General features: G+C 38.8%; 1 protein-coding gene across 1 annotated transcript; it reads left to right on the top strand.

Moving 5' to 3' along the window:
* The first annotated feature begins 452 nt into the window (after positions 1–452).
* On the top strand, positions 453–4,806 carry LOC148014609 (transcription factor bHLH35-like). The gene is made up of 4 exons (XM_087666812.1): positions 453–1,604; positions 3,653–3,859; positions 4,013–4,183; positions 4,433–4,806. The coding sequence occupies exons 1-4, from the start codon at positions 1,137–1,139 to the stop codon at positions 4,517–4,519; spliced, it is 933 nt and encodes a 310-aa protein (XP_087522938.1). The 5' UTR covers positions 453–1,136; the 3' UTR covers positions 4,520–4,806.
* The last annotated feature ends 7,750 nt before the right edge of the window (positions 4,807–12,556 follow it).

Below are 12,556 nucleotides of genomic sequence, written 5' to 3'. Positions count from 1 at the left end.
CTCGAGTTTCTTATGCCCATTTCAAAACCTTACCCACTCGTTAGAAAGAAGTTTTTTCTTTCTTTTCTCAATCATTTTACCATAATATTCCCAATCAATCATCTATATCCTTGAGTCTCAAGCCTCTTAAGTTTTCTGAATACATAAGCCTTCATTAACTCCACTCCCACCACCACTCATTATCATGTTTATACTCATTCCTACGTAATGCTAAATATTGGGATGACATAGATATTCTATGATAATGATAAATAAATCTTGATCTTTAGTTTCTAGCGAAAAAGTTATCGGTGACAAAAAAATGACCATATTACGATGTGAATGTTTTCCTTTGCTCACCAAAATGCGAAATGAGTGAGGCATAGCCTCATGAGATTTGGAATGATACTAACCATGCAAAGCACAATAGCGGGCGTGATCGACCACCTGGCACCGGCTAGTTCCTTTTACTGCATGCCATTGTAGCCTTTGATGCGCTCCAGAAACGAATTAATGTGTATGGGCTGGTGTGAACCGAACCCAAACATACTTGTGCCTCTCTCATGTGTTTTGTCAGGGCCGAGGTGCAAAAGAGGTTTCGTTCGATCGCTTCGTCTCTCTCTCTCTCTCTCTCTCTCATTGATCTGATGCATCCTAGGGTTTGGCCTTCTCTACCGCCAGCCATGGCCGTGACAGCTCCTAGCTCCAAGCGTCTCATTTTGACCGGTGGCTGCAGTGGACGTTTGCGCGGGAGCTTCCTACTCTCGAATTAAGAGTTGATCTGTGCAAGCAGCAAAACCCTAGCACATTGCGTCCTACAGTAGAAAGGCAACCTCTGGATAGTTCCTGAAAGACAGCTGCGTGCCCCAGCAGCGTCGCCAGAAACACCTTGAAGCCGTGAACGGGTCACTCATCCTTTGTCCAGGAAGGAAAGGAGCAGTCACCATGGCAGAATTGGACCTGAATCCCTAGTAACTGGCTCACTTTTTGTTGTGGTTCCAGCTGCTGACATGCTGCTTGTCTACATTGTGCAGCAGGCCACCATGGCGGGGTGGAAGGCTCAATTTCGGACCGCAAGCTGCTCAATGGAGATTCTGTAGTCTGGAAGTAACTGCTGATTCGCCATTAGACTCTATTAAATTGTCAGGAGACCTTCAATGCAGTCGTATGAGCAGGAAATGCTGTTGCCCACCTTATCCACGTCGCCATCTAATGTAAACGAAGAATTTCCAGGTCATATTGAACGCTCTGGGCATTGGCATTTGCCCACTGAGTCGAGCTTTCCAGCTTGGAAACGGGGCCATATCGATGTGTGGAATGCAGATCACAAAGAGGACATGCCTAATGTCGTTGATAACACTGCTGAAACGTACCAGGGTATGGATCATGAAGCAGATTGTGCACGAAGAGTCCCTATGCAGGGCGGCATATCAAGGATTCGCTCCTCAACTGACTTGTCAAAGCAGTATGACTCATCTGACAACAGCGATGTGATGGATGATGGTGATGAAGGTGGTAAACGCAAAAACCCCACGTCAAAAAATCTGATGTCTGAAAGGAAGCGCAGGAAAAAGCTGAATGAAAGGCTGTATGCCCTTCGAGCCCTTGTTCCAAAAATCAGCAAGGTATCATGGTGCTCAGGCATTTGACTCGACTGATCTTTTTTAAAATGGAAATGGTGCTAGAGTGTTGCATGACCAAAATTATCCCTTGTTCCAAAAATCAGGAAGGTATCACGATGCTTAGGCATTTCACTTGACTGATCTTTTTAAACTTGAAATGGTGTTAAAGTCTTGCATTACAAAATTATCAAAAGTATCAGGATGTGTAGGCAGTTCACTTGACTGATCATGTTTATCTACCTGGCATTTTTAAGTGCATCTCACAGTGTTAGCTTGAGGTCGCACTAAAGTGCATTTCTCGTGCATTTAGCAATACTGTTTTGTGTGTAAGTTGATATATCGAGATGCCTGATCATATTGAGTGGACTTTGGAGGTTTCAGGTTGGATTTTGTTTCTTAGATCTGTCCATCTATGTTAAAATAGCATTAAGGGACAAGATTGCAAATGTGAAAAAGTCCTTCAGGGGTGTATGTTTAAGTGTAATACACCAGATGTGATATGTTTCTGTAGACAATGTACTATGCAGTAGAGTTGGCTCATAAAGGTTTAAGATAGCACAGCTGGAGATTGAAACTGTATAAATGCTGACATATTCAAAAGATGTACTTTGAGATCTGAGGGCTTTCTCCCAAGGGCAGAAGGTGAGTAAGCCACTGTTGCATAGGAACGTGTTTCTTCCAGGTAGGAAAGGCATGAAATGTTTTATACTTACGATCGAGTTCTTTCGGCCCTTTAAAAAGACAACGAAAACAGATTTATGGACCTTTACTCTGGAACTCTTACATGTTATAGCTTATATGCAGGGTCTGTGCGTGTTTTAGATTTGTAAGTAGTTACCTGTAATTTAGATGTTCAATTGATAATAGCAGTTGGCGTGATCATGACTCTGATTCATTGATTAGTCATGATTGATGGGTATTGTATTATGTTCATGAACCTTACAAGTTACCGGTCATTGGTTTTGGGATGTAATTTAGAAATCAGTGTTTGTTAATTCTAAGTTCTCATGAAAGTTGTGCATAGCTTAAAGACTAGTCGTGCTTAATTTACATTTTCTGAGTTAATTTATTACTCTGGTATCAACTATTTATTATATTTATACGAAACTTGTTTCTTGCCATTTCAAAAGTTTTACAAAACCATTTCCTAGGTATGAAATTGCTATGAAACCTAAACTCATGGCTACACTAGAAAACCTGCATAAACTTTTATGTAATCTCCCAAGTTTCAAGTATGAAATCTCCTGGCTTGGAAACTTCTGGCTACACTAGAGCAACTGTTGGCGATCGCATGTGTGGCTGTTAATAGTGCATGGACAGGTTTCCTCTTAGTGCAGTGATGCTTTTACATTGGCTGGTCCAACTTGCTGTGAAAGAGGGTCCTCACAAGTCATATGTGTAGAAGCCAGCTTCAGGAAAAGTTATGGTAATGACCGACCAGGGCAATGTCAAGATTCTAGCAGCAGTCGACTGCAATTGTTACCTACCAAGTAAAGGCCAACATCAATATCTCTGATTTTCAGGTTCCAGCTTCATGTCTGAGTATCCTTTTGCAGCCATAACACTTTTTGTTCTGCCTGCAGCTAACTGCCCTTGATAGGAGAATTATTTTAGGCAGTAGCTATGTAAATGAGTTCATTTTCAGGGACCTCAAGCAGCCAATGCACCTTTCTTTCTTGCACTGTTGGTAACAGGCAGTGATTTCTTATGTGCCGATTTGCTTAGTGGTTCTCCTCTTCTGAAATGTTGTTACTTGGAGCTCTCTTTGTGAAATGCTTCAGTGAATTACAACATTCCAGAAACATTACTCTTTAAATGGCCTTTTAGAGCTCAATTTGCACTTTATTCACCATGTTCTCTTTTATTACTTGAATGCATTCTTATGATAATTGTGGCTCAACTATAGATTGCTCAAAACATTGTGGTAGATGGATGCTAGAACTATAAAGAAATATTTCAGTCTTTAGTTGAAGAACAATTGCCAGAATGTTGTCAATTGCTGGAGATGGCATGTTATAGGACTTAAAGCATCTTTTTTTTTGGGGTGGCAGATGGACAAAGCCTCTATAGTTAGCGATGCAATAAGCTATGTACGTGACCTACAGAAGCAAGTAGATGAAATGAAGGCTGACATTACAGATCTTGAGGCAAGAAAAGATGGTGTGGCTGTCACAGATCCCCTGGTTTCAGAACCAAGGCTTGCGGGTGCTATATTCTATCATGGAAAGAGGGTCACACAAGAACATCGCATAATAGAGGTCAGTAACTTGCAGTTTGAATGACTTGACTTTTTGATTTTGCTATCTATTACTCATGGGATGTGGTTATGGAGGCTTTTTATTCCTTGGCTTGTAAGTGATGTCTCTCTCTCTCTCTCTCTCTGTGATATGATGTTTTTCTACAACTTACAGTTGGAGGTTTCTCAAATGGAGGAGCACATCTTTCATTTTCATATACATTGCAAGAAGACTCCAGGTGTCTTAGTCCAACTCACACGTGCTCTGGAGGCTTTAGAACTGGAGATTGTCAATGCCAACCTGACTTTGGTGGATGATCATATTCTCAACACAGTAGTGGTGGAGGTACAATTTTTTCTACCTTGTAACATGTTCTCAAGAATGTTAAAAAGTTTACATTTTAATACATTAGATTCATGGCTGTGGGAATCCAGTAACGTGTTTTGGAAAATCTTACATATGACCTGGCAATTGCCTAAATCTTTTCTGACTGCCTAGGTGCTGCATTTGAACATGCACAATATGTCAAAATGTTAAATAGCTTTATGAGTATGATAAATGCTGTCTTTAGTTATGAAAAGCTTTTATTTGTAGGTGAAGAACGAGTGGGTCTTGAAAACTGAAGATCTTCGGAAGATGGCATTAGATGTTGTACCGAGGTTTGGCTTTGTGTTGTCCTGAACATGGTAGGTGAAGACCCCAGGCTTTTTTGAAACACTGTTGCAGTCAGGAATCAATGGAGGTTTGCCATGTGGTCCTCGTCTCTAGATATTCTTCAAAACAATGTTGCACTCAGCTATTAATTGACGTTGGCCATGCGGCTCCTTCTTCCAACTGTGCTGAGGGGTTGCTATAGATGCCAAGCATTGTATTGTAGGTATAGCTGTTGAGCCTAAATCCTAGTGTTTGTGATTGGAAAGTACTCTGTATTTTACTCAATGAAAGCTATATGTAGATGTATGTGCTAATGCTTCTCTTGTTCCTGAAATCTCACGTGAATCGTTTATTTTGGCCGTTATTCTTCTCTCCCAATGGCAGTTTGTATGACAGGTTATGGTTGGGCGCGAGACCCAAAAAAGATCCATTCACATGCATGTGCATGCGCCAACCTCTATGTACCCTATCTACATTCTTATTTGAAAAGACACAGTGCCCATCTAAATAGGATTCCTGGTCAAGCCAGTTTTAGAATCGATTCCATGGTCCATTTGCGCTTCATATTGTGTGCATCATGAGAGTGTGTCCCGAACGCTATGCACTGACTATATCGAGTGCATCGTTGAATGTTTTGAATCCATGGATTCCCAGTCCTTACTTTTCAGCTTATTTTGAGTGAAAAGTCAGTTTGTCGTTGGGCTTCATGCTTTTCAGCTTCTTTTCACGGCTTTTCGTTTGCATTGTTTGCTTCAGCACTTCGGCTGTGTGCTGTTTAAGGCATCTAATGGGGCACCAGTGGGTTCAATGCTTGTGCTGTACGTCACACACACACACACACACACACACACACACACACACACACACACACAACCGCGGTGGTGAGTCCTTTTATGACACGCACTATCCACATTATCGAGTGGGGTGATGGAGCTGGATTTGTGAGGATGCATGTGAAGCATCATTGTGCGAGAGGGTAGGGTACAGGGCTTGGGCCATTTGAACTGATGAGGAGTTACATGTGTTGAACGAATAGCAGTGGAGATAGGGAGCTACCTTGCCTAAGCATCTGTAGTTTGAACAGCTAATGGAATTATTGGCGGGGCTAGCGAGCGTTGCCGTAAGAGCTGGCCTCTCCCCTCACATGAGATCTAATCTTGAACCCCTTAATAGGATTGCTAATGAAACATTGTCTAACAACAATTGGTGCAATTCATCAATTTCCATCTGGGCCACCAAATTGAAGGTTTCTTCTTCAACATGTTATTGCAACAATTAAGCTTCAGATTTGGGAGTGAAACAATAAGCGGTGAAAATATGGTGTGATCATAATATATTGAATGTCGGGTTTGTGGTCTCATGGTCAATGGAAAAGACCTTGAAATGTAAATCATTGGGATTGACATGTATATGGCATCTTGTTTTTGTGATTCTTGCAAGGTATTATGCACCACTATCTAACAAAGGAAGAGACACAGGAACGCCTATACGAGTACATCTTCATTGCAAAGAATGTGCTAGATATTTTAAACTAGAGAACAATAATCATATGTACTAAGTTTGCCCAAAACCCTTGGCTAGTTGATTCTCCTAGAGAATTGGTGCAATCAATAGAGAAGCTAGGAACTTGATGGTGTATCTCTTAGAGTTTGTGGCAAGGCTTGACATCTTTTGGAGGATTTGATTCAAACCTAAATCGCACAATAAGATTTTGGAATTGATGTGACAAGATATATTGCAAGGGGTACCATTGTTTTGGACAATTTGGGTATTTGCTTGCTATTTCATGGGCAATTTAACCCAAAGTGATAGGATGAATTTAAATTACACATTATATATTTGAGTGCACATTTGAACACATGCATGTGCATGCTTATTTGATTGTGTGTGTGCATGGCTCGTATATATGGTTATATATATATGTATATTTGTGTGTCTACATGAAGTTACTAAGACAAGGTTACATGGTTTGAGTTGATAGATTTGGATTCTTTGCTTTTTTTACAATGCTTTCCTTCCCTTGACTCGAAACATCCTTGGTAACATTGGAAAATAAATAATCAATTGATTTGAGAATGCAAATTAGATATAATATTTTCTTGTTAAGTATCATAAATGATTATAGGACGAGCAATTATTTATGGGATCATTGTAAGGGAAGAGTTTGGTAAAGTCTATATTAATGATGGAATGGCTCAATACAACTCCTTTTGAATGCAAAGTTCTCATTTGGAGAAGGTTGATGGGTGGTCTTCTAATTGTCGCAGCCTTTTGTTGACAACCATTTGGAATCTCTTGCTTTTTCTTAAAAATAGTACAATTGAGTAGATCTTTCACAAAAGGTTTTTGGCTTGCACAATCATTTAGTGAATATGATCATTTTAGTGAATATAGTTTTTGTAGTCACGAGCTTGGGGTTTAGTTGCTAGAGCTGCTCTATGCATCCTTGGGACTTCATTTTATGAACCCTAAATTCATAAGACTTGTACATACACATGTACTTGGGGGGATTCACCATAGGAAACATTTAGAATCACATTAGTGCAAGGGAGGGGGTTTTGCTAATAAGTATGTAAGTGTATCTATTAAGGGTTACCCTTGAGCTTAAAAATAAGGAAAAGGGTAGGTTGTAGAGGAGGGAGGATTGGGTTTATAAGCTTCAAGGGGGGCGGAGAGAGAGAGAGAGAGAGAGAGAGAGAGAGAGAGAGAGAGAGAGAGAGAGAGAAAAGAAGAAGAAGAAGAAGAAGAAGAAGAAGAAGAAATGTATATTAATGTCTCTAAAGGTCAATGTGACATGTTGGACCAAACCAATATATACAATGATATGCATCTCTCATCTTGAAGGTAAAGGATATGCTTATGACACTAAAAATGAGTCAACATTTTGTGTAAGAATATGCCCGTGGTACAAATGTAAAGAATAATATTGAAATAGGAAAGAAAAGAGAAATGGTAGGAATGCTTTCTCTAAGTGAAGTATCTTTGTTAGGTGGAGATGTAGCTCTATGTTTAAGATGCTTTAGCATCCGTCTCTTGTGGTGCTCAATGATAGCTCTAATTTGTATGTAATAAAGATGTATTGGTCTCCTTTGAAGCAGGCATGGGCGTCTTGCTTTGCAATGTGTCCTTGCTAGTTGTCTATTAGCAATGGTGGTTGATTGCACACCATACAATGTGGTAGTGGTAGAGTCAGTAACAACCCTTTGTTTAGGTGGGAGTTGGCAATGGGGGGCTTCCATCTTGTAGAGTAGTTGCTCTATGCCTTTGAAGCTCTAAGCGAAAGAATCCCAAACATCTTTGGTCCTCAAATTGCATCACCTACTATATAGGGCTAAAACCCTCTCAAAATAGACAATGGTATTTGCCTTGAATATCCTAGTATACCATGCATCAACAAATGTAATACTCCCTAGTGTTTGACTCTCATAAAGTTGGCACATGTGATCTTCTATCTCCACCCCTTCCCATGTGCCTATCTCAATCCTTAGAAGATGTGTTGAGATATAGATATACCCAATAGCTATACATGGTCTATGTGATAGTTGGGTGTCCATATAGCTCAGTCGGACAATGAACCCATCCTTAGACATCTGAAGGAAGTGACTTTGGTAGTGTGCCATGTGGAGAAATGGGTTTAATCCAAGTCTAAATTTGTAGTCTTAACATGTCTGCTCTAATCACATGGTTCAACTATAATTGATTAAGTTGAAGTGTAGGGCAATCCAAGTTGTTATCATAGGGGGGTAGTCTATCAATTTGCAGTCCATGCAAGCTCATCCATGTTTCCATTCGAGCATAGTAATAATACATATCAACCTCTGTTACTAATTGTGTAGATGAAGCCAATGGTAGTTGCAAGTATCTATCTTAAGGAAGCTTCTATAATCTATGTATAAAAGTCATTGCTTGGAGCATGGCCTCAACCACCATAGGTGCTACTGCCATCTCTGTTTCGATGATCTCATGTGGGGTTGAGCTCTTTATTCGTATCATACGTGATATCATCATGACCAATGGTTGCTCCATATGCTCCCATCCTTCATAAAACTCCCTCTATGGTCCATCATGATCTATCAATGGCGGTCTCCTTGTGTGATAGAGGCTTGGGCCTCAAATGGCTACCTATAGAGGAGTGTGGGTGTAATGTGTATTAAAGAGCCATAGTTTGGTGTGTAGTTCGTGGAATTGTATATGTGCACATTGTCTCTTTAGTGCACCTAATGCTACATATGCTCGTGCAAGTCAATCCTTTGATGTCTCTCTCTAAGAAAATTGTGGCCCTTTGAAAGTGACTCCCAAGTATACATATTATCGAATAGTCTCCATTGATTCTCCATCAAATGTAAAATGATGCTCAGATCTCGTTTCCCAAGTGATTGAGGTATTGAATATCATAACCTTGATTTTCTCAAGATCACTCGAAGGTCTCTATCTTTGTAGAAAGTTCATAGTGTATTCAAGTATCTTTGTCGTCCCTTATTTAAATGAGTCAAATATAAGCACAATGCCATTTGCATAGAGTAATATCAGTGTCAACACCCCAACTAGAGTGGCTCCAACTTCCTCCCTCTTGATCAATATAATGAAACCTCGTCTATGCAGAGCCCAAACAAAGTGGGTGAGAGTGGGCATCTCTGTTTCCAATAGTGCGACTAATTAAGGTTGAGATACCCCCATGGGCATGTACTCTACTCGTCACTCTCTCGTACATGGCATAGATTCTCCATTGTATCTCCTCTAGGACATTGATATCTTGTAGCCTCTTCATGAGTCTAGCATGTGGCACAATTTCAAATGCCTTATGAAGATCTAGAAAACAATAGTATATGTTTTTCTTGCATGCTTGGCCTTCCTCAATAATTGCCCTCAATGTGAAAATATGGTCAAATGTGGTATATTTGTGTCTAAAACGAGCATGACCTCTTGATCTTATGCCATGCTCTCAGCTCACTTGCTGAAGCCTTGCTCCATAATGGATCCATATATCTTAGCTAGCATGTGGCCAATCATATGAGAGAGAGAGAGAGAGAGAGAGAGGGTTACTTGATCATGTATCTCACAATTTAGGGATATTTTTATCCCCAAAAAGTATAAATTAATCCTTAAAACAAATTTCATCTTTAAATTTTAAAATCTCACTAATAAACATCCCAAGGCTAGATGATAATATCATAAGGATGGTTATTAGAGACTCCTCAGGTCTATCACCCAAAGCCCATCCAAAGTATGGGTTCTTTTAGCATTGGCTTTATCAATATTAATACGTTCCAATTTAGACTTCAAAGATTTTGCTCTTATATCATTCATTATTCGTAGCTTTTTCAATAGATAGGGACCACTAACTTAAGAGGGGAGCCTATTTGATGTCTTGATTGAAACTAGAAAAAGATGGGGTGATCATAATCTATAAACCAATGTATAAAACAAAGCTTTTAGATGGTTAGACCTTGAGGGATGCACAACATAAACTCATTTTATTATAACGCTAAATTGCATACTTCAAAGGGTATATTAATGTTCAACATCACTTTGAGAGTTGCCACATACTCTTACTTAAGATCAATTGATTTAGAGGAAAATGAAAAGCATTAATATCATTGATGTGGAGGATAGAAGCTTACTCCAATGGGAATGGTGAAGGATATTAAGCTTACTCCACTGGGCTCATCCTTAGCTAATAGCAAACAACAAGTGTGATAATTTGCAAAGACATTATATTCACAACTTGAGTCTCTATAATCACATTATTGTGATGATGACCTAAGCCATTACAAGGTGGCATGCCGATTTTTGACTTAATTATGGCTTTCACATGTCAAAATCATTGCAACAAAATGTTGGATCCTCTAGACGCATCTCTTCACTCTATGTTGGTTGAAGTAAAGACCAATTTGCTTAGCTGCTCATCTCACTCTCACTAACCCTAGCTACACATGTACAAGTTCTTTATGTATTAAGTGATAAGGCAATAAGGTGTTGCTCACAAGAGAGCTATTGAGGCACCACATACATGGCACTTCTCTCTCTCTCTCTCTATATATGTGTGTGTGTGTGTGTGTGTGTGTTCTCCACACTAACGTGCAGGTCCACCAATTGGCATTAGAGTTGTTGGAGGTCTACAACTAGTGCTACCATTAGAAATATTTATAGTGCCTTTTAGACAACAAGATTCAATGTGTGTGAAGAGATAAAAAAATACTTGGGTCAGGCCCATAGGACTCAATTTAGTCCATTTTCTGATTTGAGTATGTTTCAAGCTTCATTTTCCACTTGTAAGTGCTACATACACTTTTTTCATCATTTTCTACAGTTTTGCATATACTCTTCAATACTTGTAAATTAGTCACAGATTACAACATCCACTGTATAGATGCTCTATACGAGTTACCTAGAAAAAGTAACATACTACATGTTACTAGATACAAAACTATTATGTGTAACAATTGCTTAATGGAGTAGAGATTGTGATGCATGTACCACTATAGTATATGATTTGCACATATTGTGAGTTGTGAGAAACCATGTATGAAATGTGCTATTGAATGAGAAATTTTGCAAAAAGCGCTTTTATTTTATTGCAATGTATCATGAAATTAGTCTGTGATGTACTTTTGGACAACTTGATGTCATTATGTTCTTATGTCTATGAGGACATGTTGATGTAGTGATATAGTGTACTGATACTATACACTAATTTGCACAACTTTAGGATAGTATTATATAATATAACTCATTGCTCATCAGTGGTTCATTCGATTGCTCTCAATTCGGGTTATATTGAGCAATTATTGTAGAAATTATACTAGTTTTTGGTGTAGTTTTCTTAACTTGTTGATTGCTTTTCCTTGACAATTAGTTGTTGCATGTGAAAATGGCTTCATTGTCTAATGTAGATAGGGAACTTTATAACATCATCAAAATTTGATGGTATAAACTTTATTTTGTGGAAAGAGCAAATCCAGGATGTCCATATTCAAAAGATGTAGTTGAAGCCCATAAGAGATATAGATGCAAAACTTGCAAATATGTCTGAAGAGGAATTGAAGGAGTTGGATGCATTGGCTAAGTCCATTATCGGATGGCACTTGGAAGATTAATCTCTTTTATTATTGTTAATGAAAATATTGCACATGACTTACGAAAAAAGTTATGCAAAATGTATGAGGAGACTATCTCAAATAACATGTACTTGATGAAGCGACTGATCGAGTACAAATGAAGGAGGGCACCGGTATTGATTCCACCTCAACGATTTCAATGTAATATTTGGCCAAATATATGCATAGAAATTAAAGTTTGAAGATGAGATTAAGGTGATCTTTCTACTATATTCCTTGCTTGCATCATGGGGCATCTTTAGGATAGCCATTAGTGATTCAACTCTAGATTGTGAGTTGAAATTTGATGTTATTGTGGGAAATTTATCATCTAAATAGATATGTAAGAAATCGAGAGACCAAGGCAAAAATGGTCAAGCATTGGCAATCTAGGAAGACATAGGTAGAAAATAGTATACAGGCAAGAACCAAGATCATGGATAGTTACATAGCAAATCTAGGCATATAGAAGTAAGTGTAGAAAGATAAGAGGGATGAAAAGGATTTCGACAAGAAAGATGGTGAATGAAAATTGAAGATTGAGGAAGTGAATGTAGTAATTGTACTTGAAGATGATGATGAAGTGCTATTTGCTTCTAGTCTTCTTGCAGATGTGTTGGTTGCATTAGATCGGCACTTAACCAAGATTGGATCTTGATTCTAGCACCTCTTTTTATGCAACTCATCATAGGGAGTGGTTTTGTTTACGCAACAATAGTAGTAGGATCTATCCACCTTGGGAATGACTATGTATATGATATAGTCAATGTAGGAGATGTGTAGTTTTCATTTTAGAATGGCTTTACCTTCACTCTTAAGAATGTATGTAATGTATCTAAGCTTACAAAGAGCTTGATATCTATTGGCTAACTTGATGATCTAGGTATTCCACTATCTTTGGTAGTCAGTCATGGAAAGTCCATAAGAGCTTGCGTATTATAGCTAGAGGAGCTAAGTATGAAAACTT

Source organism: Lygodium microphyllum, chromosome 25 (assembly GCF_053477565.2).
Source record: "Lygodium microphyllum isolate KBCC chromosome 25, Lygodium_microphyllum_v1.1.10, whole genome shotgun sequence".
Lineage (NCBI taxonomy): Eukaryota > Viridiplantae > Streptophyta > Polypodiopsida > Schizaeales > Lygodiaceae > Lygodium > Lygodium microphyllum.
This window is presented reverse-complemented; position numbering and strand designations above follow the sequence as displayed.